Source organism: Amborella trichopoda, chromosome 4, assembly GCF_054954075.1.
Source record: "Amborella trichopoda isolate Santa Cruz 75 chromosome 4, AtrichopodaSantaCruz75HAP2 v2.0, whole genome shotgun sequence".
Classification (NCBI taxonomy): domain Eukaryota; kingdom Viridiplantae; phylum Streptophyta; class Magnoliopsida; order Amborellales; family Amborellaceae; genus Amborella; species Amborella trichopoda.
In genome coordinates, this window is record NC_142339.1 from 36,926,492 (window position 1) to 36,954,269 (window position 27,778).

General features: G+C 38.4%; 1 protein-coding gene across 7 annotated transcripts; it reads right to left on the bottom strand.

The window, feature by feature from the left end:
- Window positions 1–27,778, bottom strand: LOC18423849 (Outer arm dynein light chain 1 protein). Of its 7 annotated transcripts, none has more exons than XR_002283336.2 (11): window positions 26,950–27,777; window positions 13,964–14,221; window positions 13,398–13,640; window positions 12,989–13,138; window positions 11,241–12,778; window positions 5,459–5,532; window positions 5,262–5,343; window positions 5,060–5,182; window positions 4,840–4,936; window positions 954–1,108; window positions 1–507 (listed from the first exon to the last, which is right to left on the bottom strand). XR_002283336.2 is itself a non-coding variant. In XM_011629865.3 (11 exons), the coding sequence occupies exons 1-11, from the start codon at window positions 27,388–27,390 to the stop codon at window positions 265–267; spliced, it is 3,414 nt and encodes a 1,137-aa protein (XP_011628167.1). In that variant the 5' UTR covers window positions 27,391–27,778; the 3' UTR covers window positions 1–264. The 7 variants fall into 7 exon arrangements, 4 of the variants coding, with proteins under 4 accessions (XP_011628167.1, XP_020531550.1, XP_020531537.1 ...); XR_016053536.1 differs by having other exon boundaries at window positions 13,964–14,210; window positions 26,950–27,752; XM_011629865.3 differs by having other exon boundaries at window positions 4,840–4,946; window positions 26,950–27,778.

A 27,778-nucleotide genomic window follows, 5' to 3' on the forward strand; every position in this document is an offset into this window, starting at 1 on the left:
TTCCAAGGAAATCTGCTGCATCTAAATGAAAAAACAACTTAAAAGCATACAAACTAGAAATCAATAAAATTTGCAGCATTCTCAACCATCTAAGGAATAATAGAAACAAGCTTTAGAAGGAAAAATACAGAAGCCTCTACACACAATCAGCTCAGCTGCCAAAGCAGAAGGCAGCCAAACCTAGAAAAGAATAAACATTCCCAAAATATTCAAAACAAATGAATGAATGAATGACAAGAAAAACTTATGATACAAGAGGAAACTTTAGGACATACACTTTACAGGCAGGGTAGACATGGTCATTCCTGCATATATGGCATTCACCAAAGCCACAAACTTGAAAAGGGTGTCTTCAGAGAACCATTTGAGTCTCCAAGTTATCGGCTGCAAATCTTTGTGTTTTGACTCCTGGCTTCCCTCTCCTAGCTTGGGGGAGAATGAGGTATTTTCTGACATTACATGGCCCAAAGTTAAGGTAATGCACCTGCTTTCTAGGGGCTCGATTACCTGCAATTATCACATCCCTGTTAATTTTATTTCACTAAAAACAAAGAGCGCAAAGATCAAAAGGAATTCTCTAGAGCTTCTAAGATGAGCAGCTCATTTCTGATTATGACCAAAGTAAACCCCCAAGGACCTTGCCCATGTATGCTTAATTATTGGCACTAACAATTTAACACACGGACTAAATGGTACTTGAAATGAGTTTATATAATTCAGTAAGTGAAGCGATGGTCATTCATCCATGTCCAGAGGCGATGGTCATTCATCCATGTCCAGAGGCTTTTTCTTTTTTCTTTTTGTTTTGAATTTACATTGATTAAAAATAATCATTATTGATAAAATAAACATCAATAGAATAAAATCATAGAAAAAGCCCTTTTCCATTGGCAAATTGAGAGAGAGAGAGGAGAATAAGGGATACACTGAAGAGGGTCTAGAAAAATCCATACCATCTCCACTATGTTACTGATGGAGCAGCAAGTGCCAGATGAGAAATATGTGGGGGATGCTTCAGGGTCTGAGGAGCCAAAACTCAAGAACTCTTCAGTACATAGAAGCATACATCCTTCCATCACAAACAGTGATCTCAACAGCCATGATTTTCCTGCCCACGGTCATATGTGTATTTAATAATTAAAGCATACAATGGGAAACAGGTCAAGTAATTGCATGAAATAAATGGAAAAGGTACTGCAGTATCATTCAAGCTTTCAGCATTCCCCCAACCATTAGATCAAAACAATAGATAGATTATTTGGTTCTCCACCCAAGTCCATCGATTTTTTTGGACTTTGAGCAGAGGGACACAACGTCTATCAAATTTGTTGGACTTTCTGTAGAAGAATGACAGACCCCAACCGTCTGTCATTAACATCTGACAGTCGGGTAGTGCTATGAAACTAGTGGAAACCCAAATTATAGCCTAGTACACAAATCATATAGTAAAATAAAATACAAAAATAGGACTCAAATGGTCAAGCCATGTGTGAATCCTTAAACTACAAAGTATTCTAATTGTGCTCAATTGTCAAAGCACATAAAGGGAAAATTGTTGGGGCATGTGGCCTTCAAAAGCCATGAGAGCATGTAAAAACCTATGATTCTAGTAGGAGTGCGGTCCATATGGGACTAGAGAGGCATGTTCTATAGTGCATATTGACTCACCTGAGTTGGGAGTCTAGGTCGGGGAGCGAAGTCCAAAACCTTTTAGCTCTGGGCATAAAGCACAACGGTAGATAGTTTCCAGGGTCATCTCTTGTTGAGGTCAGAGAGATGCCCAAGGTGGATTAGCTAGGAGGTGACCGATCTCCTGTGTGTGGTTGGTTGCTTGATGGGTAAGGGCAAAATCCTCAACATTACCACCGCACAACATATACACATGATATTTACATCTAGGGGAATGACGTGTTGAGGTGACACATGTACATGTGCTAAAGAGAAGCCCCCCGCACTATTGCAATAGTGTGCACATATCTATGTGAGACCTGACTTGTCCTTAGAGGGTAACATGTAATCCATGCACTAGACCTACGTTCCCTCGATTTATTGGCCATATTTGATGGACCGAGCATGAGCCCTTGAAATTCCTTGAAATTGACTATGGGTCATGGGTTCCATAGGGTTGAATTCAGAAGATAGTCTGTCGACCCTGGGAACTAGCATAGGTAAAGTGCCTTAGTATTTTCACATATTCCTGACCCGATGATTCCAATTCTCTTTTAATCACGTTTGTTTATGTTTTAGAAAATTCATTAATCAAAAAAATGAATTTCTAAAGTGCACAATATATTTTATTTTTATATGATAAATTTTAAATTTTAAATAAATGTAATTTTCAATACAAATTTATGACTCATTTTAAAAGTACTTGGAGGGGTATAAAATTGTCTGGGGCCTTTAAAATTACCTATGACCCACATGGGGCCTAGTGGCAAAGGGCCCACACTGGGCTCCTAGGCCCACACAACCCTCTCTTTCCTTCCTTCTTCTTTGTTGACCAAGTTAAACTTGGTAGTTGATAAAGTTTGGAAAAGTTAGGAAAGGTTAGAGAAGTGTTCTAGAAGGTTTGGAAACCTTCTAGCTGAATTGCGATAAGGATTAACAAGATCTGTTGGATAAGTCTCTTATCTTTTTAAATTAAAAGAGAATGGGTCAAGGAACTGAGGTATATGGTTCTAGATTATTCCCTCTATCATGATGGTTGATTGGGGAATTGAAGGCTGAGATTAAAAGCCTCGCTTCACCCCACAGATCACTAGGATCAATAGTCCCAATTGAATCTCAAATAAGATAGCAAACCCTAACCTAGACATCACCATAAATACGGGGTCTTGCCCCATGAAATCATATCACGTAAGAAGCCTCTCCCTCCCCCCTCCCCCCCCCCTCCTGCCCCTCTCTCTCTCTCTCACACACACACACACACACCACAGGGTAGCACACCCCACCCAAGATAGCCTAGGGTGGCATGGCCCATGTAAGCCTAGCACTAGATCTTGAATTGAGGTGTAAACATTACTATGTTAAGGTGTCTCTTGCTTGGTTTTGCTCTCTTCTATCTATCCTATCTAGTATTCTAGATTTTCCATAAAGATTAACATCTTATGAAGATTCAGCAAGGATCGAGTTTAATGTGCCATCGAGCTAGGTGATCCAGAGTGGCGTGTGCTAAATCCTTTGGACTGATATGGAGATTACACATCCTCTAGTAGCCATGTTGGAGTTGTAAGAGTTGGCATTTAAGGCATCATAAACATCTTTCAGTTGCGACTGATATTTCTTAAATGAAGCTTCATGTTGTAATGAGAGAGGGCGAAGTTCATTAGAGCTAAGCATAGGTGGTGCAGACATGACCAGATGGGATGAACATGTCACATTCTTCACCTAATCCTCTAAGTAGGTAAAGTATTTTATCATCATCCTCATGACCAACTGCAGCTCGTTGAACACAAAAACCATTCACTTTATTAAAGTACTACTAATGGAGAAGTTCTATCTCTTACACAGCTGGAGTAGATATATGCATCAAGTTGCATTAGATGACTGAGAGTAAGTTCATGAAGGAAATCCCACAATTCTTTGGTCGAATGAAGACCTATCACTTGAGATATAATGTCCAGAGGGAGTGGAGTTTATCCAGCATATTAATGACTGGCCTGTGTCAAACCATCTATCATTGAAATAATTTGACTATTCCAAGATAATGAAGTTGGTAGAATCAAATTTAATAGAGACCACATGTGGAAGAATACATGATGGAAAATTAAGGTTCACAAAACAAAGAGAATTTGGTTTTTGAAACTTTAGTTAGGTTTCACAAAAAAAACGAGAATTTAGGGTTTGAAACTTTCACACCCTAAATATAAACTTTGAAAGAAAATTTAGATCTGATCTGAAATTTTTAGATCTGATTTTAGGTCAAGCATATCATGTTCAAGGTTTTAACATCTAATTTTAGGGTTCCTGCAGATCTGATTTGGATTTTTGAGATCTGATTTGAGAGGAAGAATATGAAAGATTCTAATCTGATTTCAAGACAAAAGTAAGTATGATAGAAGAATATTGATTGAGAGAATAAAACGGTTAAGAGGAGGTAGGAAGATTAGGGTATGTAGTGAAAGAAAGGTTAGACTCGAGAAGGGAAAGAAGTAGAGTTAGGGTTTGAATTTGAGAAGAAAAATACCAGGAAAAAGAAAAGGGAAAGAAATAGAATTAGGGTTAAATGTCAACTTTCGATGAAAGCCTCTTGAACCATTCTCCAACCAACAAGCTATGATACCATAAAAGAAAGAAGACAGAGCTAATGCGCGAGTAGAGGAGAGTGGCTAAATCTGCAATGAATAGTCCAAAGCTAACCATTGCGTGCTTGAATGTCCTTATATATATGTATGTATGTCTGTGTGTGCACATATACATATTGATATTGCCAATAATACAAACATGCCCATGACAATATCAGATATTAGTATATTACAAGAGTATAAAACAAATAAGACCAGCATAGTTATAAGTTTGACAAGATTTTGTACAGATCCGGTATGAACAAATTAAGAATGAGATTTGTAGAGTTATCCATGGATCCCCACAAGTTATATCCTTAATAGTTTGATATGGTTAGGACAAACTTCAGAAGGTCCAATCCCTGACGTTCCTCACCCAAACGCTACGTCCACCACTAAGCCAAAGCCTGATAGACACATTGATAAACACTTATAACCAAGAAGTATTATTTCTCATACTTAACAGACATGGCAAGTGGGTTGCACATTGACCAGATAACATTGGCTGTTTTATCAAATATAAATACTAATCATGCAAGGTTAGTCAAAAACATACCTTTGGAACTCTTTTGCCAAAACAGCAACAATGAGTATAGGACAATGCTCATCTTCATACCCCCACAGATATGCTTATAAAGCAAATTGACTTGAACCTGCTCCCAGCTGCCATTTCAATTTTCGTGGGCCAACCTCAATCCATGAATCTATACTTTACATTAAAACAGAAGCATGTGACTGAAGAGGGATGATAAACAATCAAATCCTGTAAGAATAACCTTATCAAACGACAGCTATCCATTTCTTTGTTGGATGTGATTTGCAGTAGAGCCAGCAGCTCCTTTGATTTTTCAATTGTCTCTGTTATGAGCAAGTAAGTTGCGCCTCCATCAATGTGTAACCTACCAATATTAAATTTTAGTCAAATGAAAAAGAAACTGGTTAGTTTCCTAACACAACGAAGAAAAGCACCTACATTACCTCAAAATCTGAAGTCCCATTCCAACCACCACCTCTTTTATGGCTTCAAGCCTATAGATTCCCAAAATTTCCAAAGCAACCTCTGCCAATATTCATTAAAACAAAGTGCAGCAACATTGCCTATGAATTGAATATGGCTCACAAACAACTGGTAGATAAAGACAAGTCCAGAGAAAAAAGGGAAAGACAAATCCAACCTTGCCTACAGTTTCTGGAGAATATCGACAACAAGTAGAGCTTGTTTTCACTGCTCAGCAACACAGCGATTTCTCTGAAAACAAAGGGAAGACTGGCAATCAGAAATGTATGATGAAGTATGCATATATATCAGCAATGAACAGATGCTTTTATTAACACCGTCTATGAATATAAAGAGCCTAATTAGAGCATAAATAAACATTGGAAAATCAGATAGGATACTCTTATAATTTTTGTATTTTTATAACCCAAGAATAGCATGTAAATATATTCATGGTAGAGGTGGTGCACCTCTTACTTTGCCAGTCATGTTTGTGTGGACAAATGATGTTCAACTAAATAATCCTTCATAACAGGTAGTAATTCTCATGTCCATACCGTGGCCAAGAAATCTTGATTCCACAAATCCCCGTCTAATCAGTAGGATAATAGTAATGCCTAATATGAAGAGTGTACAAATATCTAAGAATTTAGTTTAAATCATTACTGAGAATTTGAGGCAAACAACAATGCCTAAGGAAACCTTCAGATGACGGTTAGAGAACCCAAGAACTGCGGAGTTTGGAAGGTATTTATGCCTCAAGTTTGAGGCATATGTGTCAATTGTCTGCCGGTTGGGCTCTAACCTGTTCATGTCTCAATTTATCTTCATGAAAATGTAAGAAGTCTTAAAAATAAAAAAATTTGCTAGATATTTACTCAATCTGAAAGTTTGCATGTTCCACATCAAAAAGGCAAAGGCTTTTATTTTAGCCGGTGGATTTTTGAGCTGAGAAGTAATCAAGGTAATTATAAAATGCCATCTGACAGCTCAGAAAGGAATGGGAATTAGGAAATACAATACCTCAGATCAACAAATAGGAAAAGAATTACAATACCTTCGATGTTGAGTATTTCATAATTCTGGTCATTCTTTTAGTATTTCATAATTCTGGTCATTCTTTTATTTCGAATTATAATAAACTATTATTCGCCTTAATTATTTAAGATGATGAGAACAAAGAAAATGGCAGATGAATGGAGGACAAGTATTGTGGTTACCTATTTACAAGAACAAATGAGACACATACAAAACTATACAAACTATCGAGGGATCAAACTTGTGACCCACATTATGAAGTTGTGGGAGAGAGTAATTAAGTAACAACTAAGACATAAAATGAGTGTATCAGAAAATCAGTTAGATTATGCTCCGGAGTTCAACGATTGAGGCTATTTTTGTACTTAGGCAATTGATTAAGAAGTTTAAGGAGAAGAAAAAAGACCACATGGTCTTTTTCTCTCTTTTTTTTTTTTGAAGACGTTAACAGTGTAATACTACTAAAGAAAAGGAGATACCAGTATAGTAGGTAAAAAATGAGGCATCCCACAAGCTAGGAGCTCAATATAAAAAATGGCATCCCCAAGAAAGGGAGTTGTGTACAAAAATATAGAAGTCCCCCCCCCCAAGGGGAACCCTATATAAAAACACCAGTATAGAGGTCATCGTAAGTACAAAACAGGTCCCATGGGGAAACAAAAGTAAGGAATATGGAAGTGTCTAAACCAACGACACAGCCTCCGTCGCGATAGAATCAGCTTCATGGTTTCCTTCTTGCCATATATACCTCCAAGAGACGTCCATACCCCTACAAATGTGCACAATCTTGTCAAATATATGAGCAAGCGTCCAAGGCCAAGGAGAAAGGCCAGAGGCCCATCGAATAATGTTCTTGGAATCCCCCTCAACAACTAAGAAGAGCTCAATACAACTGGATTTCTAGAGGTAATTTAGTCGTATAGGAAAAGAAAGGAGTCTCTAAAGGGCATATATCTAACATACATATCAACATGGTGAGAGATATGTACGAGGGAGTGCTAAATAATGTAAGAACAACTAGTAGAGAGACAAGCAAGTTTTATCAGGGGTTAGTGTTAAGCCCATATTTTCTTGTTTTGGTTATGGACGAGTTCATTAAGCATCTACATGATAAGGTACCATGGTGTATATTGTTTGTGGATGATAAAATTTTAATTGATGAGACTTAGAGACGGTGTCAACGCAAAGCTAGAACTTTAGAGGGCAGCTCTAAAATCTAAAAGTTTTAAAATTAGCCGGACTAAAACAGAATATATGGAATGCAAATTTAATAATAATAGGAGTACAGAAAATAGTTAAGAATGATAGCCAAAAAATAACTAAAGGGTTATTTTCAATATCTAGGGTCAATAATCCATGAGAATCGAGAGCAAAATGAAAATGTCGCACATAGAATTGAAGCTGGCAGGGCGAAGTGGGGATGTGCTTCCACAGTTTATGTGATCGCCGCATGCATATGAAATTAAAGGGAAAGTTTTATAGGACGATTGTGGGACTTTCTATGCTTTATGGGCTAGAGAGTTGGCGGTCAAGAAACAATATATCCATAGAATGAGTGGCAAAACAAGAAATGATAGAATTTGGAATGAATACATTCGAGAGAACTTAGAGGCGGCTCTAATAGGCGATAAGATGAGGGAAAGTAGACTTAAGTGGGCTAGCCATGTGCAGCGTTGCCCTAGAACAATATCGGTTAGGAGGGGCATTTTGGTTCAAGTAGAAGGCTCTAACATGGCAAGGGGAAGACCCAAAAGGATACGGATGGAAGTAGGAGAAGACATATGGTGACTTATGGCCTGATTGAGGATATGGCCCTTGATAAAGTGGAATGGCAAAATAAGATTCGTGTAGCCGACCCCAACTAGTTTGGATAAGAGTCAGATGATGATGATGATTAGTCCTAACTATTTCATTCATTAACCTTTCTAGATAATAAGATTCTGTTGCACTCAATGCTAGCTTATTTGGATCTCCATGGGATTTCCTGCCCCTATGATGACCAATATTCATTTACCGCAATCGAATATTCAGGAGAGTACTTGAGAGTTGCTTCATTGTTTGATAAAGTCAAAAATCTTGTTTCCTTCTGGGGCAAAAACCACCGCCTCTTCAAAGATTATGCTTACCACGACTTTTTCAGCAATTGGGATTCTTTGTTATCTCTTGACCCCTTAGAATTGCCCAAGCCTTGCTTCGGAGACTATCTCCATCGGAGCCTGGCTTTGTCAAGCTCCATTTTGATGGTTGCTCTATAGGCAAACCTTGGGCCGCGAGGAATTGGAGGCCTTTTCCAAACCCATGATAGCAGGACCCTTTTATCTTGCTCCCGTCCTATTGGCTTAGTGGACTTGACTCTTGCTGAGGCTCTTGCCCTCATGAAGGGCCTTCGCAAGTTTAACCATTGTTGGAGTCCCGAATTAACCATTCAAGACAACTCGGAGGTCTCACTATTTCCTGGATCCATGTCTACCGGGAAGCCAATTACAATGCTAACTCCCAAGCTAAGGAGGGAGCTCGTTAAAATTATGTTTCCTAATTGTTTCACAAGTTCCTTTCTTTTCCCTTTTGCTGTATAGCATTGTTTCCCCCGGCCCCCCTTTGATGTAACTCATTTTTCATGCAATACAAGTGAATTTTCTCCCAAAAAAAAAATTTGTTTTCAATCAATGGAATAAAAAAAATCAGCAAAACATATTTGGATATCATTTCTATGATAAAAACATATGGACTTACTATCAAGGTTTTTTTGGTGTTTGTAAACTATGTTTTTAGTACAGGGCCGATGAGTTTGTGAGAATCCAAGATAACACTAAATCATGGGCTTTTAGAAAGATTTAGCGGGAAACCGAATTTTAGATATGCTAAGGAACTGGAGGATGTGGCATTAGCTGACAATCAGGTGGGGGGTGAGCTACCTCTAGGCGATCTCCTCCGGCGGAGGTAGTCAAGATTAATTTCGACAGTCTCACAGGACAATTGGGATGACAATGATGATTCACTATTTTGATGGTTGAGGTGGGAGGAATATTGAGGTACCCAAGAGCATTGTCTCCGTGTCCTCTTTGGAAGTATTAGCCGTTCTCAATGATCTTGGACTAAACCGCAAGTTCTTCTTGAAGATTTTTCTAGTACATGGAGATTCCAGTAATTTAGTTATTTCCGATCTACGGGATTTTGTTTTCCTGGGAGACTCGTTGATATTATGGAGGAGGTAGTAGCTCACACAAGGCATGCAGATCATGTTATCATATCAGTAGAGAAGCAAAATGGGAGATGGATATTTTGGCTAAAAATGGGATGGTAGAGGAAGGCTTAGTAAGAATAAACTACATAACCCAGTAGAGGCCACTTTGGTGCTCTCCTGTCATTTTCTTTTTCTTATTCCTTTTTGCCTCTTTCCCCATCCATGCGCCTCCGTATGTTTGCATTCTCAAATTCCACAAAAAGTATAAATTCACACTTGAATGGCATGGTTACCTTCCACACAAAAACAGAAAAAGAAAAAGAAAGAAAGATCGATCAGAACAGAGTTGTTAACTGCCTTTAACAGTAACTCACATTGGAGGGATTAGTAGTTATCTAAAATCTTCTGTATTGAATTTCATCTAAGTTCAGACATCATTGCGACTATCAACTTCCCAATCTGTGGAATTTGGCCACCACCAGTGCCATACTAGAATGTCAATTTGGATACAATTAACTAAGCTCGCTTTCCAAGCCAAGCCGGACGAGACGTGCTATAGGCTTTCAATGAAGGCGACACACTTAGCTTCGACGTTAAGGAAGGCCCCTTATGCAATTATGAGTGAACGGGCTTTCTTTCCACCTCTGTCACCCCGTCCATAGCGCTGAGGGCTATGGCGTGGCTGAATGTAGAGCAGTCCGCTCCTACAGCATTTGACCAGTAGATTATTTAGAACTTTGGAAGATGGTCAAGGGTGCCTTACGGCTTCCAAGCCACTGATCTAGATGCGCATGTAGTCGTAGTAGTCAGCCCAGAATGCCTCTGTTCTATACTAGAGTATAGTATACCGAATGCCTCTTATAGTCATCTAGTCCAGTAGTTTATACAAGAACAAGGAAATTTAAAAGGGTAGAACATGGGTGGGGGTTTCTTGAGAGACACTTTGACAGTTCGCTTTAAATCACCTATAAGTGACTCTGGTACACACACGAAAATATATAAAACGAAAATAAACATATGATCAAGACAGTTAAGGTAAATATTATAAAGGACATCTTATGTGCAATACATGGGTGTCAATTTCTTGAGAGAATCCTTGGTTTAAATCACCTAAATACTTTTTGCTCCACACACTAGAACATACAAAATGAAAATAAAACACTTACATAAGAAAGACAGATTAAAAATTATCTGTTTCAGCAAGAACTGGTCCTACAAACACATTTTGAATGAGTTCTAGCAGACCACAGGGCAGTAATATTTTGCACATAGTATAAATTTAGCCCACTTCAGCATGTTAATTATCCTCTTGGGATGCACAATTTGGAAACAGAGAAGCATATTACTTATACAATTATAAACCAGAATATCATCAACAACAAAGGCAATAACCATAATAACTGCACCATGAAATAAAAGTATCACAAAAGCGGCATGAAATTTATAAATCTGTCTTTTGCAAAATCCAGCATCTTAGTAGTTAATCAAGCTATGATAATACTAATAAACCATCTTCACAAATGTTTGCAGCCAAAAGATATTTGGGTTATGAAGCATAAAGTGAGCCATCCATCATTTCAGCACATACACCTTCATAATGTACTTGGAAAGCTCAGAAAATTTCGATCCCCAAGATAAATTGCAAAATTATTCATAAAAAAACAGAGAAACATGAATCCATTAACAAACTTCCCAGACAATTCATCCATGAAATAACTCACGGGGTCATCAAGAATACCTCTCCATAACACCTGAGCCATGGTGGCGTAAATCTAGATGGCTGCAAAGTACATAACGCTGACAAGTTTCAGACACTGTTGGATCTGCAATCTTCAAACAGAAGTAGTTCCTTATGAAGTCATCATTTTCATCACTTGGATATTCATCAGACTTCAATTTTGAAAGAGAACCATCAGCACTATCTCTTAGAGATTCATCCATTCTTTTTCTCAGCATCCAGTTTGCACCATTATTAACTGAACGATTGGAGTTCTTCCCTTCAGACAATTGTTGAACATATTCCAAGTTAGCCCAATCAGTATCCAAAACACCAGTAATTTGTTGGGAGATCTCTCCGATAGGCAAACTCTCAGGGAGTGAAACAACCCTTGTTTTTGGTTTTCGCCTCCTTTTAGGCACTTCTGAAAGATCAACACCTTGGGCCATAACTTGGTCAGCAATGCCACCACCAGAGTCAGTCAAAATATCATCCATACAAGATGGTTTGGCATGATCTAACATAGAAACTTTCACAATTCCAGTTGTTTGGTCAGCATATTCATAACTAATTCCTCCATTTTTGCGACAGTCATGATCACTGCCATGAATATTCTCATAATAATCTTCAACAGAGAGTTCTTCGTCAAGTTTGCCTCCTACATTATCCTTCAGGGCATCTCCATTCAGTGTTTGATCAACTCCAGCAAAGGAGGCATTGAGTATGAAGGAATCAGTGTCATCACTACTGGTATCACTATCTGATGAGCCACCCGTATAGGAACCAGCTGATAGCTGCATGAATTCCTCCTCAAGGTTTTGCCGTCGATGAAGTATGTCTTCTCTATAATGAGGTGGCGAAGCCAGGAAAACAGAAGAAGAGCGGGATTCCATTATCTCATCAAAGGATGTCATAGACTTAGTACTTCTCTTTCCATCCTTCTCACTGCCCATCTCATTCATAAGTACATCAGGATGTTGCAGTAAATTCTGCACCTCATTAGCAGAAGCACTCATTAGGTCCTTCATCGGATCCATCTTCGTGAATGCTGACAGTGGTGTGGTTTCCCGACTATCATTCATCGCTGAAGGTCCAAAAATGAAGTTTTTGCTAGAATTGATAATTCTGTGGCTATCGTCACCATGAAAATTATCTTGAGATAAAGTATCAGACTCTAAAATGTTTGTGCTAGACTCATCCTCTGAATCTTGCAAGTCTGAAACATATCTTGAGATCTCTCCAAGGCGTTTATGACTTCTATTTCTCTTATACTTTGCTTTCCTGGGACTTGAGCCTATAAGCTTACTGTTCTCCCCTGCATCCCCGTCACTTTGATGATCCATCCAATCCTTGAACTCTCGCAACCAAAGAATAGACCTTTCTTTTTTCATCAATTCAATTCTATTCATTAGGCCCAGAACTTCTGCTTCATCCTCAGGAACATAATTGTCGTCTATTCTTTGTTGCTCACTATCACAGGATCCTGATTCATGATCGTTTGATTCGAAAATACTCTTCCTTTCTGCATCCTCAATACAAGCAAGCCTGGACGATTTTTTCTGTAGAAACAACAAAACAACAGAATGATACAGCAGTTCGGTAACATAAGGGATTTAGAAGGCCAATGGCGAGCCCACAATTTCTAAACTAACTCTCACATTAATAAAACCATTATTGTCACCACAAAAATAGCAAGCATAACAAACATTGAAGTGTAGTCAAGGAAGGTATGAACATATCTAACAAATAAGTTCAAAGAAACGGCCTACGCTTTGCCTGTTGAAACTGCCATCTTGTTGAACATACTCCTTTGCGCGAGAATAGAACCCAAATCCAGCAGGGCGCTTTTGCCTCTTCTTAACGAGGATCTGCATCTTCCATGTCTCTTTTGCACTGAGTGCTCTACCGTCTATTTGTAACTAGAGAATGAACCAAAAAATGATAGAAAGTGTCAAATGCCTCAGAGCTGAAAAGAGAAATGGGAGAACCAACTAAAGAAGGAAAGTATGTTGAAGTGTTAGCATAATATCCCTTGCCCAAGGAAACTTTTCCAATAAAAAGTTCCACTATATTATGACAAGCATGTCAAAGATAGACAGCAAATCATAATTATACAAGATATGGGCAAAGAACACAAAAAGTGGCAACCAATTCCAAGGTAGGAAAATAATGCCTTACTTTCTCTGGACTGGTAAAAAAGCTGAAAACCTGAGGTCGGTACCACCAAGCACAACAGATTGGATTGCCCTCTAACCACAAGTTTTGAAGAGATGGTAGGCTTGCAAGAAGCTCAATCTCACAAAAGTTGGAAAGAATATTGTAAGAAAGGTCAAGCCCGTCAACTGATTTTAAGTTTTCAATCCCATTCAAACTTGTCAAAGCATTGTTACGCAGGACAAGCTTAGTAATTGGGCATGTCACCTGCATGGCGAACAAAATCCATGGAAGAGGTCAATGGCTGAATCTCGAAATGACAAAGGTGAAATACTACAGTAGGTTCCATGCTTAGATGATGTCCTAAGGAATCACTATGCTGTGCTGAAGGCAACAAGGATTGTCTGTTATGGTACGATATTCCTCTAACCAGCTTGCATAAAATCCACATCACAAGAAATGAACCACAGAATAAAACCGGGTAAGAATAGGCAGTGGCAAGGCAAGGTACATTTGTATACAACCCAAATCACATAAAATGAACCACAGAATAAAAATGGCTAAGAATAGGTGGTGACAAGGCAGGGTACCTCCTTCAGTGAAGCAATTGTTCTAAGGTGATTGAATCCAAGATCCAGGTATCTCAATTTCGTACATCTCCAAAGATTATCCACTTTGGCAAAAGAGTTATGGCTCAAATCCAGGGTTTCCACGACTGGAAGCAATTGCAATGATTCATCCATAAGAACTAAACCATTGCAGGAGCATGAAACAAATGACAAACGATTCCACAAGGGACAATCACGAATATCCACGATCCTTCCAGCAAATACATGCCTGAGAGCATCCTGAAAATTAACAATAGTATCATGCCAATACATGAAAACGACAAATAGGGTTACATTTGCACAGCACTATGCATGAGCATTTGAGCCAGTATCATGATTGAAGAAGCAATGTGTAGGAAAAGACTATTTTCACAACATAATATAAATGATGAATAAAGTCATGTCACAAACAATAAATATGATAGCAAAGATCAATATAACAACCAAAAGTAGAAGTTTCACTGGGAAATTATTGCCTAGGAAAAGTAATATGTAACTAGAAGCATCATATTCCAAACTACAAAAGGCTTTAAAAGTAAATCGATAATTAACACTCTTTATAAAAAATTATTCAAATCTACAGATCATCGAGACTATTCGACAGACATAGACCATCTATTCAATGCGAAGAACAACATCATAAGGAAAAATCCCTACATATTAGGTCTACAGATAAAAGAAAGACAAAAATTCCAACTTTTTGATAAGTTAGAAAGGAAAAAAATCCCTATACATATGAATGAGCAGTATTAACACAAGGAACATGCATTGATGGATGTGTCATTTATCCAACACTGTTCAAAAACTAAAGCCACCCAATAATTCAATTTGATCAGATGTACCGTGAGTCATTCAAAAAGCACAGCAATAAAAGACCACTGCTGAAAGTGTAATAGACATAATCCTACCTTTGACTTTATTAATAATGATTCTTTTGCATCCATGTGGTGCTTTTCGTTGAACTAGTCTACTAGCCAAGTAATTAGCTAAGGAACGAGATACAAAGATCTGAAGGGGATTCAAGCTCCAAAGAGAAGCACCAACCCAAGTATGAGCCCAAAACTACATGTGGGGTACTTCCATCATCCTACCCCATTGTACTCAAACTTATACCCCTTGAGAAGGGCAGAATGAGATAGTTACCACTCTCATAAGTTCCTAGATATTGCTAAGCCGATACGAAATCATATGATATGAACTAGGCATATTCAGCTCCATCATCCAAGCCTTATCCCAACCATTTGGGGTATATAAACTAGGGCATATTCAGCTTCAGCTTTTAATATCAAATCCAATGGAATGTATTGAGATCCATTGCTAACAATCCAAACTGTCCGGTAACCCTGGAGCACATTGGTCACTAAGAATACAACGAGGCTTACTTGAGTCACACATGCACAAAGGTATAGACATTTGCAAGACGATGTGATGCAAATAGGTGCAACCAAGATTTTCAAATCAGACAGATTTTAGCAGGCCATTGGAGAGATGTGTTCACTCTAGAACCTTGACTCTACAGTTCAAGAACTGAAGGACGTGTGAATCACAATTCGGTCTAAATAGTGATTTGAACAGCACTAAAGTCATTGCTAAATTCCAATATAGTATAACCAGTTTTTTGAAAGAAGGAAGGCACTGCCTATACAGGCACCTTATATTTGAGGCACCACAAAGACAACATTTCCATGTTGCATGGAAATGGGTACCTTTGTCAACGTCTGACATAAGTATGGTACTTCAGATTCCTCATGCAATGAAGAAGAGGATTCAATAGCAGGGCTATGTCACGAAGAGACAATCATATCTAACAGTGAATTACTAATATTTCATTTCATGATGATTAGCAAGAAATAATTAATTATTTATTAAAGAAGGTCAAGTCCTTGATGTTGGTCTAAAAAGGGTGCGAACCTTAAACTTTCCCTTAACCCATCCCAACCTGCATAAAGGAGGTGGGTTATGTTAGGTACGCAGCCAACGTAAGACTTTGCCAAAACTTTCTAAGAATCCTGAATCTACTTCATCTGCTTAAGCCTCTAATGTAATCGATGGTTAATTAACAACAAGATCCAAAAGAATATGTGCTAGAATGTATGTTGACATGTGTTTGACATGCGTACAACACCCAAACTAAAGAATCCACATAACATAGTTCGGGCAGCATTAACTAATAGTCTAAAAATTCATAAAAGAACCTATCAAGGGGGGTTTGTTGGTCCCAAATTTTGTAGATGAATATGGGTTGCCTCAGCGAACAAGATCATGAAAAGAGGACCTAAAAAGGAAAATCCCAGAAAATGGCATTGTTATCCCAGAAAATGCAATTAAATATAGCCCATCCATTTTGGGAAAGAAAAATCGTGCTAGATTGAAGCCTTACGAGGCTTTGTTTGACACCTAAGTTTGTAGAGGTCCTCATTAACACCAGTGACAATTTAAAACAAAAAGGAAATTTTGATTTTTAAAGTCTTAAAGGCCTAGATGTAAAATGGATGGCCAAAGTTCACTAAATTTTCCCTCCTAAATAAATATATTTCTAGGCCTTTTCAGTTTCTTCTTTATTGCTCTCCATGTTTTAGAACGCCTATGGGTCAAACAAATCCCAAGAACAAATTCTTTTAAGGACTGTTTTGGTCATAAGCTGATATTGCAGAAATTAGAAAGAAAGAAAGAGAGATGGGCAGCATAAAATCTGCATGTGTGTGTGTGTTTGAGTGAATGAGAGAGAGAGAAATATGCCCTCCAACTGTTCGAATAAGAGAAAGGGGGAGATGCCCTCCAAGACTTTAGATGAACAGGTATTCGTATGGGCTGGAGAGTGTATGTGGGCAGCATGAACTTCTCATAAACAAAAAGTACAAGACTATGACAAGTATATTTTAAATGATTACAAAAGGTTTAACTTCTATTTTTCTTACATATTTTACCCTAGCCGAAACAACAATTTGAAAGTTTCAACAATTTTTTTTATTTTTCCTTAAAAGTGCTGCTATTGGGTTGGCAATGCTCAGACCAAGTCCAGTACTCAGAAGTAATTGACTCTCTAGGATCTAGGCATCACACAAGACAGTAACATCGTGATCCAGAATTTATATATCTCCTACAATGTACACATATTCATGAATATATAGTTAGAAATAAGCACAAACACACAAACAACACACACACATAATAGTTTCTCAACCTCGATATTTTTGCCCACTAGTTCCCATTAGACAGAAAGGAAGACCTTTTTTTTTTTTTTGTTGAGGGGTGAATACAGAAAGGAAAACGTAAGGAAAGATTACTGCAAGAGTGCAAGTAGCTTGCAGGCAAACGAAATTAGTAGATGGAACAATGTGGAATTACAGTGTTCTTGAGAATTTGAGTACCAAGTGCAATAGGAATTCTAAAGACCATAGATGACTGCAAACCACCTCCTAGTGGAGAGAGCCATGAGGCACCCAAGTAGAGAACCGAAGAAGGATCATCACCAGTGTCACCTTGACACCCCCTTCGGCTTGGTTCTGCGAGTCAGCACAGGTAGACCCGGCAGGTGAATAAAAAAATGGCACTAACTAATGTTGGAGCTCGATCCTAGAACCTCATGAATTGGGATCCCCAACTCTAGAACTCCTCCATTTTTTATTATAGATTAATAAAACAGAAAATATGTTATAAAAAAAAATTTATAGACATATATATCTAGAAACTCTACTATTTTATTCAAATAATGGCTTGTATGGACCTGTCACTGTTAGCTTTTTACAATGAAGTACAGACTCTTTAGACATGTATTATACATGACACATTGACACTCTTGTTGGTATCCATGTCACTAATCATCACAAGGGTCATTGTAGAAGGGGGAGACCAGGTAGTCTAATAAGTATCAAGGATAAGAAATCAAAAGAGACCACTGGCATAAAAAAAGTGTTACCATTCACCAAAAATAACGAAAGGGAAAGAGCAATACATTGTGGACAAAGGTAATATAAAATGATAAATTAGGTGGCTAAAAACGCTAGGAACCAAAAATTTGAAGCAGAGAGAAGAACCACAATTGCACACAATAAATACAATGGGCAAAATAAAAGTGGGTGAGAGGCAATTATGTCCAAACCTGAAATGTCAACAATCAAGTTCAGGCATGCGCATGGGTCTAAACATTAACATCCAAACTTACCATGTGCTAGAAATTTCAGTTAACACTTACACTACAAGGATAATAACCACTGGAATACAAGAACCTTACTATGGTAATGGAAACCCCAACCTGTTGAAGACAGAGTTCATGTTAAAGGGTGGTGATAAATATATAAAGACCATATTGATGGTTACTCAGGATTTCATAGAAAAAGTAGTTCCTCAGGAACTTGGAACACAATCGTCACAAAGTAAAACGTTCAGCTTTGGGAGATGTGGCAAGTCTACACTCAAAAGAAGGTTCATTGTCTTATTGAAAAGGGATATATTGGTTATGAAGGGAACTAGATAGAGCAAGGCTTGATAGTGCTAGCAGTGTTCCAAAAAGCGGACCGCCCAGTGCGTAGGCGGATTTGGGATCCTGGCTACATCGCCCAGGCCTAACCGCCCTAAAAAGCAGTGGTTCATGGGCGCCTGCCAAGACGCCCAGAAAACCACCTAGGCGGCCGCCCAGCACCCAGACTTGGGCGGCCGCCCAGGTCCAACGCCCTATCCATAGGTCGAAATTGCTTTCAGTGGGGTCAGTTTTTGTTCATTTTTTTTATACTAAAAGGCAAAAAATAGGGGTTTTAGGTTCATTTGAAACCTAAAACTTATTGGAACCCATTTTAGAGAGAAAGCCTCCAAAAAACTAACTTTTTGGTGATTTCTTTAGGATCGAAGAGTTTCTCAAAGTTATAAGAAATTAAACAAAACATCACCCATTGATATTAGATTTAATTTTTTATATTTTATAAATCTATTGGGGTTTTTTTTAGAAGATTTTGAGTCCTTAGAAGCATCTTTGAGGTGGAAGTTTGGAGATTGAGCAATCAAACTCAAAGTAAGTGATTTTTTTTATTGCTTGTATAAATTATATTATTTTGAGATGTCTTCTTCAGGATCTAATAGGAGTGATGATCCCGGTTGGAAATATGACGGCAACCCAGATCCTAATGATAAAATTGCATAGAATGCAATTTTTGTGAGAAGGATATAAAAGGAGGCATAAACCGGTTCAAGAAACATCTAGCCGGTATCAAGGGGGATGTTGCCCCATGTAAAAAGACTCCTGATGTTGTTAAAGAGGAAATAACCATTTTTTTTAATATGGTAAAAATGAAAAAAGATGAGAGATTTGCCTCCATAGCAGAGAATAGGTCTGGGGATCGGGTCAATTATGATGATGATGATGATAGTGATAAGGATGGGATTGGGGAGAGATGTCAAGAGCTAAAGTAGAACAATTCATTATTAGGGGAAAGGGAAAGAGAGTTGTAATTGGTTCTGGTTCTGGTTCTGGGAGTAAAAAGCCTCGGGTTAAAGGCCCAATGGATAGATTTTTGCCACGGCCTGACCCTGAGGTTGCAGGAGAGAAAGCAAAGAAGCAAACCACCATTGAAAATAAAATGAAGGAAGAGAGAGATAGAACTGCTTATTATCTTGCTACATGGTTTTATGAGATGAGCATTTCTTTCAACACCGCTCGCTTAAGTAGCTTTTATGCCGTGGTAGAGGCAATTGGCCAATTTGGGAGTGTTACGAAGGAAGCGGTAGAAGTTAAGGATGCATGGGCTCAGTATAGGGTTTCTATTATGACTGATGCTTGGAGTGATAGGAAGAGAAGAAATTAGATGAATTTGCTTGTGAATTTGTCCTTTAGGGACTATTGTTTTAAGGTGTATTGATGCCTCTGATCATATCCATGATGCCCATTACATATTCCAAGTTTTAGAGAAGGGAATCAAGTAGGTTGGGGAGCATCATGTTGTACAAGTTGTCACAGACCATGCTGCTCGTAATGTTGCTGCAGCTAATTTGTTACGCATAGCTTATCCTAGAATCTTTTGGACACCATGTGCAGCACATTGTATAGACCTCATGCTTGAGGCTCCTGACAGTTTAACCGAGATATCAGGTGCAGTGAAGAAGGCAAAGTCAGTTACAAATTTCATCTATGGCCACCATCTCACCCTCATCATGATGCGAAGATTTATAAAGAAGAAAGAGATTGTGAGGCCTGGGGTCACGAGATTTGCGACTTGGTATTTATGCCTAGATAGCATACATTCGAGGAGAGTGCAGTTGAGGTAGATGTTTAACTCGGATGACTGGAGAGCATGCAAGGTGAGCGATATTATCCTTTCTAAGGTTTTTTGGCGAGGGATGAAGGGCGCTCTTAAGGTATTTTTTCCTCTTGTCAAAGTCCTTCGCATAGTTGATAGTGACAAGCCTTCTATGGGCTATATATGAGGCTATGGAGAAATGCAAAAGAGAGAGAGCCCAAAATTTTGATGCTATAAGTCTATTTGGGAGATTATTGATGAGAAGTGGGATAGGCAGCTACATCGGCCATTGCATGCAGCTAGTTATTATTTGAACTCAGCTTTTTTTTATGTTAACAAGGATATACACACAAATGACGCAATTATGACTGGATTTAATAAGTGTGTAGATGTGCTAGTCCCTGATCCTGATATTCAGGATATTATATGCGTTGATGAGCTGATAAATTACAAGTGCTCATTAAACTCTTTAGGGAGTCCAATGGCGATGAGGCAAAGGATCAAAAGTGATCCAGGTAGTAATAATAATCAAGTTTCATTTTTATAATTCTAATATTTATTTATGTTTTTATTCTATATCTTTGCAGCCAATTGGTAGAGCCAACATGGGTGTAGTTCTCCAAATTTATAAAAGTTGGCCACTCGGATCTTAAACCTAACGACTTCTTCATCCAGTTGTGAGCGCAATTGGCGTACTTTTGAAGGGGTAAGGCGGTAAGGGTAATTTATATAATTGTATTAATAATACATGAACCATAGATTTTAATTAGTTTGATTTGATTTTGTTAGATTCATACAAAGAGAAGAAACAAGCTTGAATCAGAGAGGCTCAATGACCTAGTCTTTGTTAAGTATAATCGATTCTTGAAAGACGGGTTTGCTAAGAGAGATAAGAGAGACCCCTGCTATAGAGTGGTTAGTTGATGATGATGAAGTCGAGGGGCATGAAGAATTGACAAGGGACATGGTCATGGATGCTTCAGGAACATCAGCTGACCCTCCTAGGGCCACTAGATCTTTTGCACAGAGAACGAGGGTGGAGGAGAAAGAAGAGGCAGATTCAAAAGAGACGGATGAGGATGACCAATATGTCGAGGAGGGTGACGACTCCGATGAATATAATGCCAATGCAGCTTACCCTAATTTTTTTGATGATGAATGATGAATGTTGAATAATTATTAAACTTTGAACTTTGATTGAACTATTACTAGTAAATTTTAAATTTTAATTGGATATGGATTATGGACCGACTTATGGTTATGTATAGAGTGTCTGCTAATGTGTAGTATACTTTGAATTCTGATGTGCCCTAAATACCTAATTATTATATTTTATACAATATATAACTGTAGAATCCTTTTTGGATTCAACTTAGCCGCCCAAGTTCTGGGCACCAGCCTAGGCGTTGGGCGGCCTAGATTCCCAAGGCCGCCAAGGACCAGCCTAGCGCTTTTTGAAACACTGAGTGCGAGAAATTGCAGTCAACACTTACACTACAAGAATAATAACCATTGGAATACAAGAACCTTAATATAGAAATGGAACCCCCAAGACAGAGTTTATGTTAAAGGGTGGTGATAAATATATAAAGACCATATTGATGGTTATTCAGGATATCAAAGAGAAAGCAATTTCTCAGGAGCTTGGAACGCAATCCTCACAAAGTAAAACGTTAAGCTTTGGGAGATGTGCTAAGTCTATACTCAAAAGAAGGTCATTGTCTCTTTGAGAAGGGATATTTTGGTTACGAAGGGAACTAGATAGAGCAAGGCTTGATAGCATATCAACTAATTTCAAAAAATATTGTTCCCAGAGGACAACTAACAAGAATTATTGAGCTCTCTTCCTTCAATCTCGCAACCCCATATCTTCTGTCCATGCTTATTTGTGTTCTCAAGCATGCAATCATACACATGACTTTTTCTTCGTAGGGGCTCTCAAAGCTCACAAAATTTGCAGGCCTTGAACCTTTAATCATATTGCCCAACAACCTCAAACCAGTGATTGAAAACTCGGCGACTCAGTCTGGGACTCACCAGTGTCAATGAGACCTTGTAAGGTCCCAGTTCTGGGTCCAAAACCTCAAGAGTTACCCAAATCCAACCCATTCTGAAACCCTACTATATTAGTTTTCAAGAGACTCAGCAAAGTCTTGCCCAAGACTCGGGCAAGTCAGACTAGGTACTCGGGCTCAGGCTCTGCTTTCTTCCTTGCTCAGGCTTGAGTTTCCAATCACTGCACCAGACATAACATAGCATGCAAGCCATCTGAGGACAAAATCTAGTTTCAATGGTCTTCTGATTTTCCTTTACCTTCTTTTGCAAAAACTTCAGGTCCGGAGTCTGGAGTAAAGAAAGCACCCATTGACTGCTTTTGGCAGTGTCTTTGACTATTATATCTTTGGTAACTCAAGAATAGTTCATGGTAGTTACATAAGCAACATTTGTTCAAAGTTCCTCTTATAATGAACTTTTAGAATTCAACAACAAAGCATCAGATATATGTTGGCTATATGGCCTTTCAAGGCCTTAAAGCTAAAGAGTCTTCCACTCAGTGCGAACTAAAGAGAGAGACTGAATCTGGGTGCTTGGCGCAATGGGGCCCAGCATATTACCCCGAGTTTTATGAGGCATCGAGAGCTTACGTTTTGGAAGGAGTAATCTCTCAAGGGAGTTATGAGGGTCACCTCCGAGTCAGGATTGTATAGGTTAGAATGCCTTATAGTTGATGTGATAAGCCACGACTTGGAGATTCCAAATCGAGAACAATAGAACCTGAGTGTTTGATTGAGAGCTGACCCTCTATGGAATGGTTATTGCTTATGGGACATGAGCCCGTATCCAGACACAAGACCATTTTATGGCATGTGCACCACAATCGTATGGGGTAGCCACTTTTCTCTAGTGTTATCCGACTTAGAAGAACTAGTACAAATGTGCTTTGAGAGGACCTCTGTAATAGAGTAATAATATGTCCCACAGGGGTACACCTGTAATCCATTGAGAAGCCGGATAGTGGGAAGCTCTGGCTTAGTGATTTTGATGTGACCAATTATGTGTCTCTGTCATAAACTGTGGAGCACAAATCTGTTGGGTCAGCTTGAGATACCGGTGGAACATCATTCGGGATTAACCCAATGGAATACTCATGTTACTAAGTCAAAACATTAAGATCTCACATATCCTTTAGTCCGATTTAATTATGATGAGAAATAATGTAAAAATATGTAAAATATGTTTCAAATATTTAATGGGATTTTTGAAAATTTTTCAGGATTTTTTAAAGCACCAAAAATGTGTTTTTCAAAATTGTTTGACTTTAATTACAAATGAGGACATCCATATGGATGCCACGTAGCACCCGAGTGGCCATAGGGTGACCACGTGGCACCATGGGCCCCTCACATTAGGCCCCCTTTTAACACTTAACTATGTAATTTGATTTCCAAACCTTATGTTATTTGGTTATAACATAGAGTTGCATTTTAATCACATGGGTAACTGTCACACATGTGACATGCTTGGCTTGTGCGAAGCCAAGGGAATTTTTTAAATAAAAATTGTTATTAAAATAAATATCCACATAGATTACATTGCATGTGAATATTTCATGTGGATGCACCTCATTGGTGTGACCCATGTGAAGGTGTGGAGTACATGTGAAGGGTGTGAGTTGGGCCGATCCTATCGGTGGTGTCATAACCCTCTTTTTGCCTTTCCCATGCAAAGACACCATTTACTTATTTGCCCCTTGCCCTTGGACAATCTCTAGACTCATGAATTTATTAAATGTTAAGGGTATTTTTGCAAGTACACTTGGACATGTTTATAATAAAAGTATGGCGCTAAGGACAAGAAGGTAAATGTGGCTTTGACATAGGGATTTAGTGGGTGATAATGGTGGCAAATTTCGCCCCTTCATCTTGGTAGTAAATGGGGATGAGTGGCTAGAGATAATTGGCCTCTCATGTGCCATTGATGATGTGCATCAAGGGTTGAGATCTAATCCTACTTACACACTTCATATAAATACAATCTTATAGTCCAACCTAACCTAATTTTTAAAAAACAAATTTTCATAAATAAGAAAGAACCTAGAGAAAGAGAGAGAAGGAACTCCTATAAGCTCTATGCAACAGCCATTGTAGAACTTGCATTCCATTGATCATACTTGAAGCTTTGGGGTGATCATTCACTACATGAGATCTAGTTCGTATTGAGCCATCTTCAAGGTAACCCTCTATCGAGTTTTTCACTAATGTTCTTCACCCCATTCCACTTCAAATCTTGCTGTAAATTCTTCGTTACACCAGCTTTGTAATCCTTTTATCCTTTGTTTCACGTGATCTTTATGATTGCCTTTTATAGGGTGGTCATCTACTTGAGTATATGCTTCATACCTTGGTGATTCTTTGATTGAGTATGGTTTACCCTTGATTTTCTATATACGAATTTTCTCATGCATTTCTTAGGTTTCAAATTCCAGAGATCCATTACCTCTTTCAATCATTTAGAATCCACACTTTTGCATGCAATCTGTTTTGGTGGTCCGGTGGACTATACTACATAGTTTTGTTCTATCTTGCTCGATTTTAATCGAATCTCTCTCGTTCTTTTTACAAACTGATGTGGGTTGTTTTTATTATTGATTATAGACCATATGAAATGTTTGTAAAGGTGTATAAGCTTCCCAAACTCATCTTTGGGACAAAATTAAGTCCTCAAAAGCCCTGATCGTGGACCGGGCACAAGGGGTTTGAACCATGGCCTCCCCCATGATTGGTTGCATGTTAATTTGATATTTACTGTCATTGAGTGATTAATGAATGATAGAATTGAGTATGTTACGTGAATATTGAGATTGTTCTTAAAATCTTGTGATATGAGCTTTAATGTTATACTTTTTGTTTATGTGAATTGAAATCTCATTTGATTCTTATGAGTGACTATATGATTTGTATAAGACAATGTGGCATATGATGAGAATGAAGATTGAAGAAAATATCATTATGTAATTTTTATAGAATGATGAATTTGAGCATAAGTCTTGTAATATGTTGTAAAGATGTACATTTTCAATATTTGGACATTGTATTGCCCTTAATTGTATTTTGAGAAAGGGACCTATTAGAGTTGTAATTTTATTTATTAAGGTTGGTATAAACCAAGTTTGAAGGCTGGAATTTATGTATTATGGTTTTGTATTGAGTTCTTCATGTATTTAAAGCCTTGTGTTTTAACAGAATGGAAAATTTTTAAAGTTATGAATCTAGCCCCTTGGTTTTATACCACCTACAATATCCCTATCTGGAAATGGTATGGGGTGGTGGCTCAACAATGAATAACAGTTCCAGAAGCTTCATTGAACGAAAAAGCAAAACACAGACCGATGGCTAGAATGAGAAGTTACACTACCACAAAAGGGATCTTGAAATTGGAGCATTTCAATAGGAGGGCTGGAAACTTTAGACAGTCAAATTCAAACCCTTAACCAAAATGATACTCAAGTGATCCGCAGGCAATATAAAATAAATATTGACCAAAGGGTCATCTTTATCCTAATCCTCTGTGTCCACAAGATAAAGATGACAGTATTACTCTTACCTAGGACAGAGTGGAGGGGCTGCTCTCTCTTGATTGAGAACATTTTTGCTTCCCTTGATACCTGTGTTTCGATATTTTTCGATACCTCCCCTCCACTCCTCTTAATACTTGATTTCCATTTCTTTTCCACCTTTTTCCTCTATGACTATTCACAAGTATGTTGCCTGTGTTTTTCTTTCTTTTCTCTAAGGCTTATGGGCCTTGGTCGAACACAGATTGCTTCTTCAGTAACCCCACTCATTTCTTATCTACTAAATAATAGTCCTGGTGATGCTAACAAAAGCTGTGTTTTCCATTGAATTGGATGAGTTATCTGATGAGTTAGATGAGCTTTGTGAGTTTACATTATATTTGATTTTATTTCAATTCTTCCTATTCTTTTTCTTTTAGGGATGATCTTAGAATTAAAAATTTATGAGTTCTGGCTCTTTAATTGGCTGCAAAGGGATGTATGATGCAGACTAAAAGTTCATTCCGACCTTCTTGTTACTCTCTTGTTGTTTTTCCCCATTTTGATCCCTTGTACTCCTATTTTCCTATTATGAATCCTACTTTTCCCACCTTTCCCTTCTTTTATCTTCTATCTAGAAAGCTCAGAACCAAAAAAAATAAGGTAAAACTCAAAATTGGATGATGGCTATCATGCAGTAGTTGAAGCGCCAATTGAATTAAGCAGCAGACTTGTATCAGTGTTTCCACAGAACCACAATTCAGATATTTTTCAGTATTCCTTAGCATTGCTTCTCCATCTATAAGAGCACTCTTGTATCAGTGTATCCACAGAACCACAATTCAGATATTTTTCAGTATTCCTTAGCATTGCTTCTCCATCTATAAGAGCACTCTTGTTTGCTTCCATAATTTGCAAAACTTTCGAGGGTATGCCCAGTTATACAGGCAAACTTCTTGAGTCAGTCATAGAAAACAGAAAATACAATCCAGTGCTTCATGTAATCTACCATGGACCAGGAACTCTAGCTATTATAGTATATATCAACTACCTTATTGAAATTCAATGCCGAGATAAAGAAAATTCCAATGCCGAGATAAAGAAAATTCCACATTACATAGAGGATTCCAACAAAATAACAGAACAGATTATAGAGCAAACATCCAAAAAATAACCAAACATACTGTTGAATTATGGCATATTATCTTCTCCAAAGTGTGTCTGAGTTCCAAAAGCCCCCTAGCCTGCGAAGTCGAGAGATCACACCCTCGAAGCTCAAGAAACCTCAGTCGATTGAAAGGCCTGAGAGAGAGAGGAGCCGGATCCCTAGCAGGTGGAGGAAGAACGGAAACCACTTTCAGAGAAGTCAAGAGTCGAAGGATTCGACGAAGCTGCTCAAGAGCCCGGTGATCTCCAAGATCAGAGATATAAGCACGAAGGTAATCAACAGGAGCCCCTGCAATGAGGCCTTCCAATTCTTCAAGGGCTTCAAGCCTCGAATGAACATAGTGAAGACCCACTGGGTTCAGTTTCAGAATTAGGGTTCCTTCTAATAGGGATTCAGCGTGTTTCTCTGTGAATTTCACGAGGAGATCCAGGTAGCGGTCCCCAGTGACGATCGCCATGACCAGGCATTATTGCTGGTAATGAAAGGGCTGCAAAATTAGGGCGTTTTTGCAGGGGGATTCGCAAAGTAGACCATGGCCAGCCCGGAGAATTTAGAGAGAGAGATGAATTAGTGCACTAGTGCACAAATGATACAGAGCGGAACAATTTGGCGCAAAAATGAAGATAGAGAGAGAGAGAATCATTTAGACAGAGCGAGATCAATTTAATGAGAGCGAGATGAATTACTGCGCATATGTGAGAGAGAGAGGGGATCAATTTAGAAAGAGAAACGATGCACAGAGGATCATTTGTGCGCTGCCGCACTAATGATAGAGAGAGGAAGGACAATTCAGTTGGAGAGAGATGGATTAATGCTGGTATGGTTTTTATGGGGCAGCCCCCATA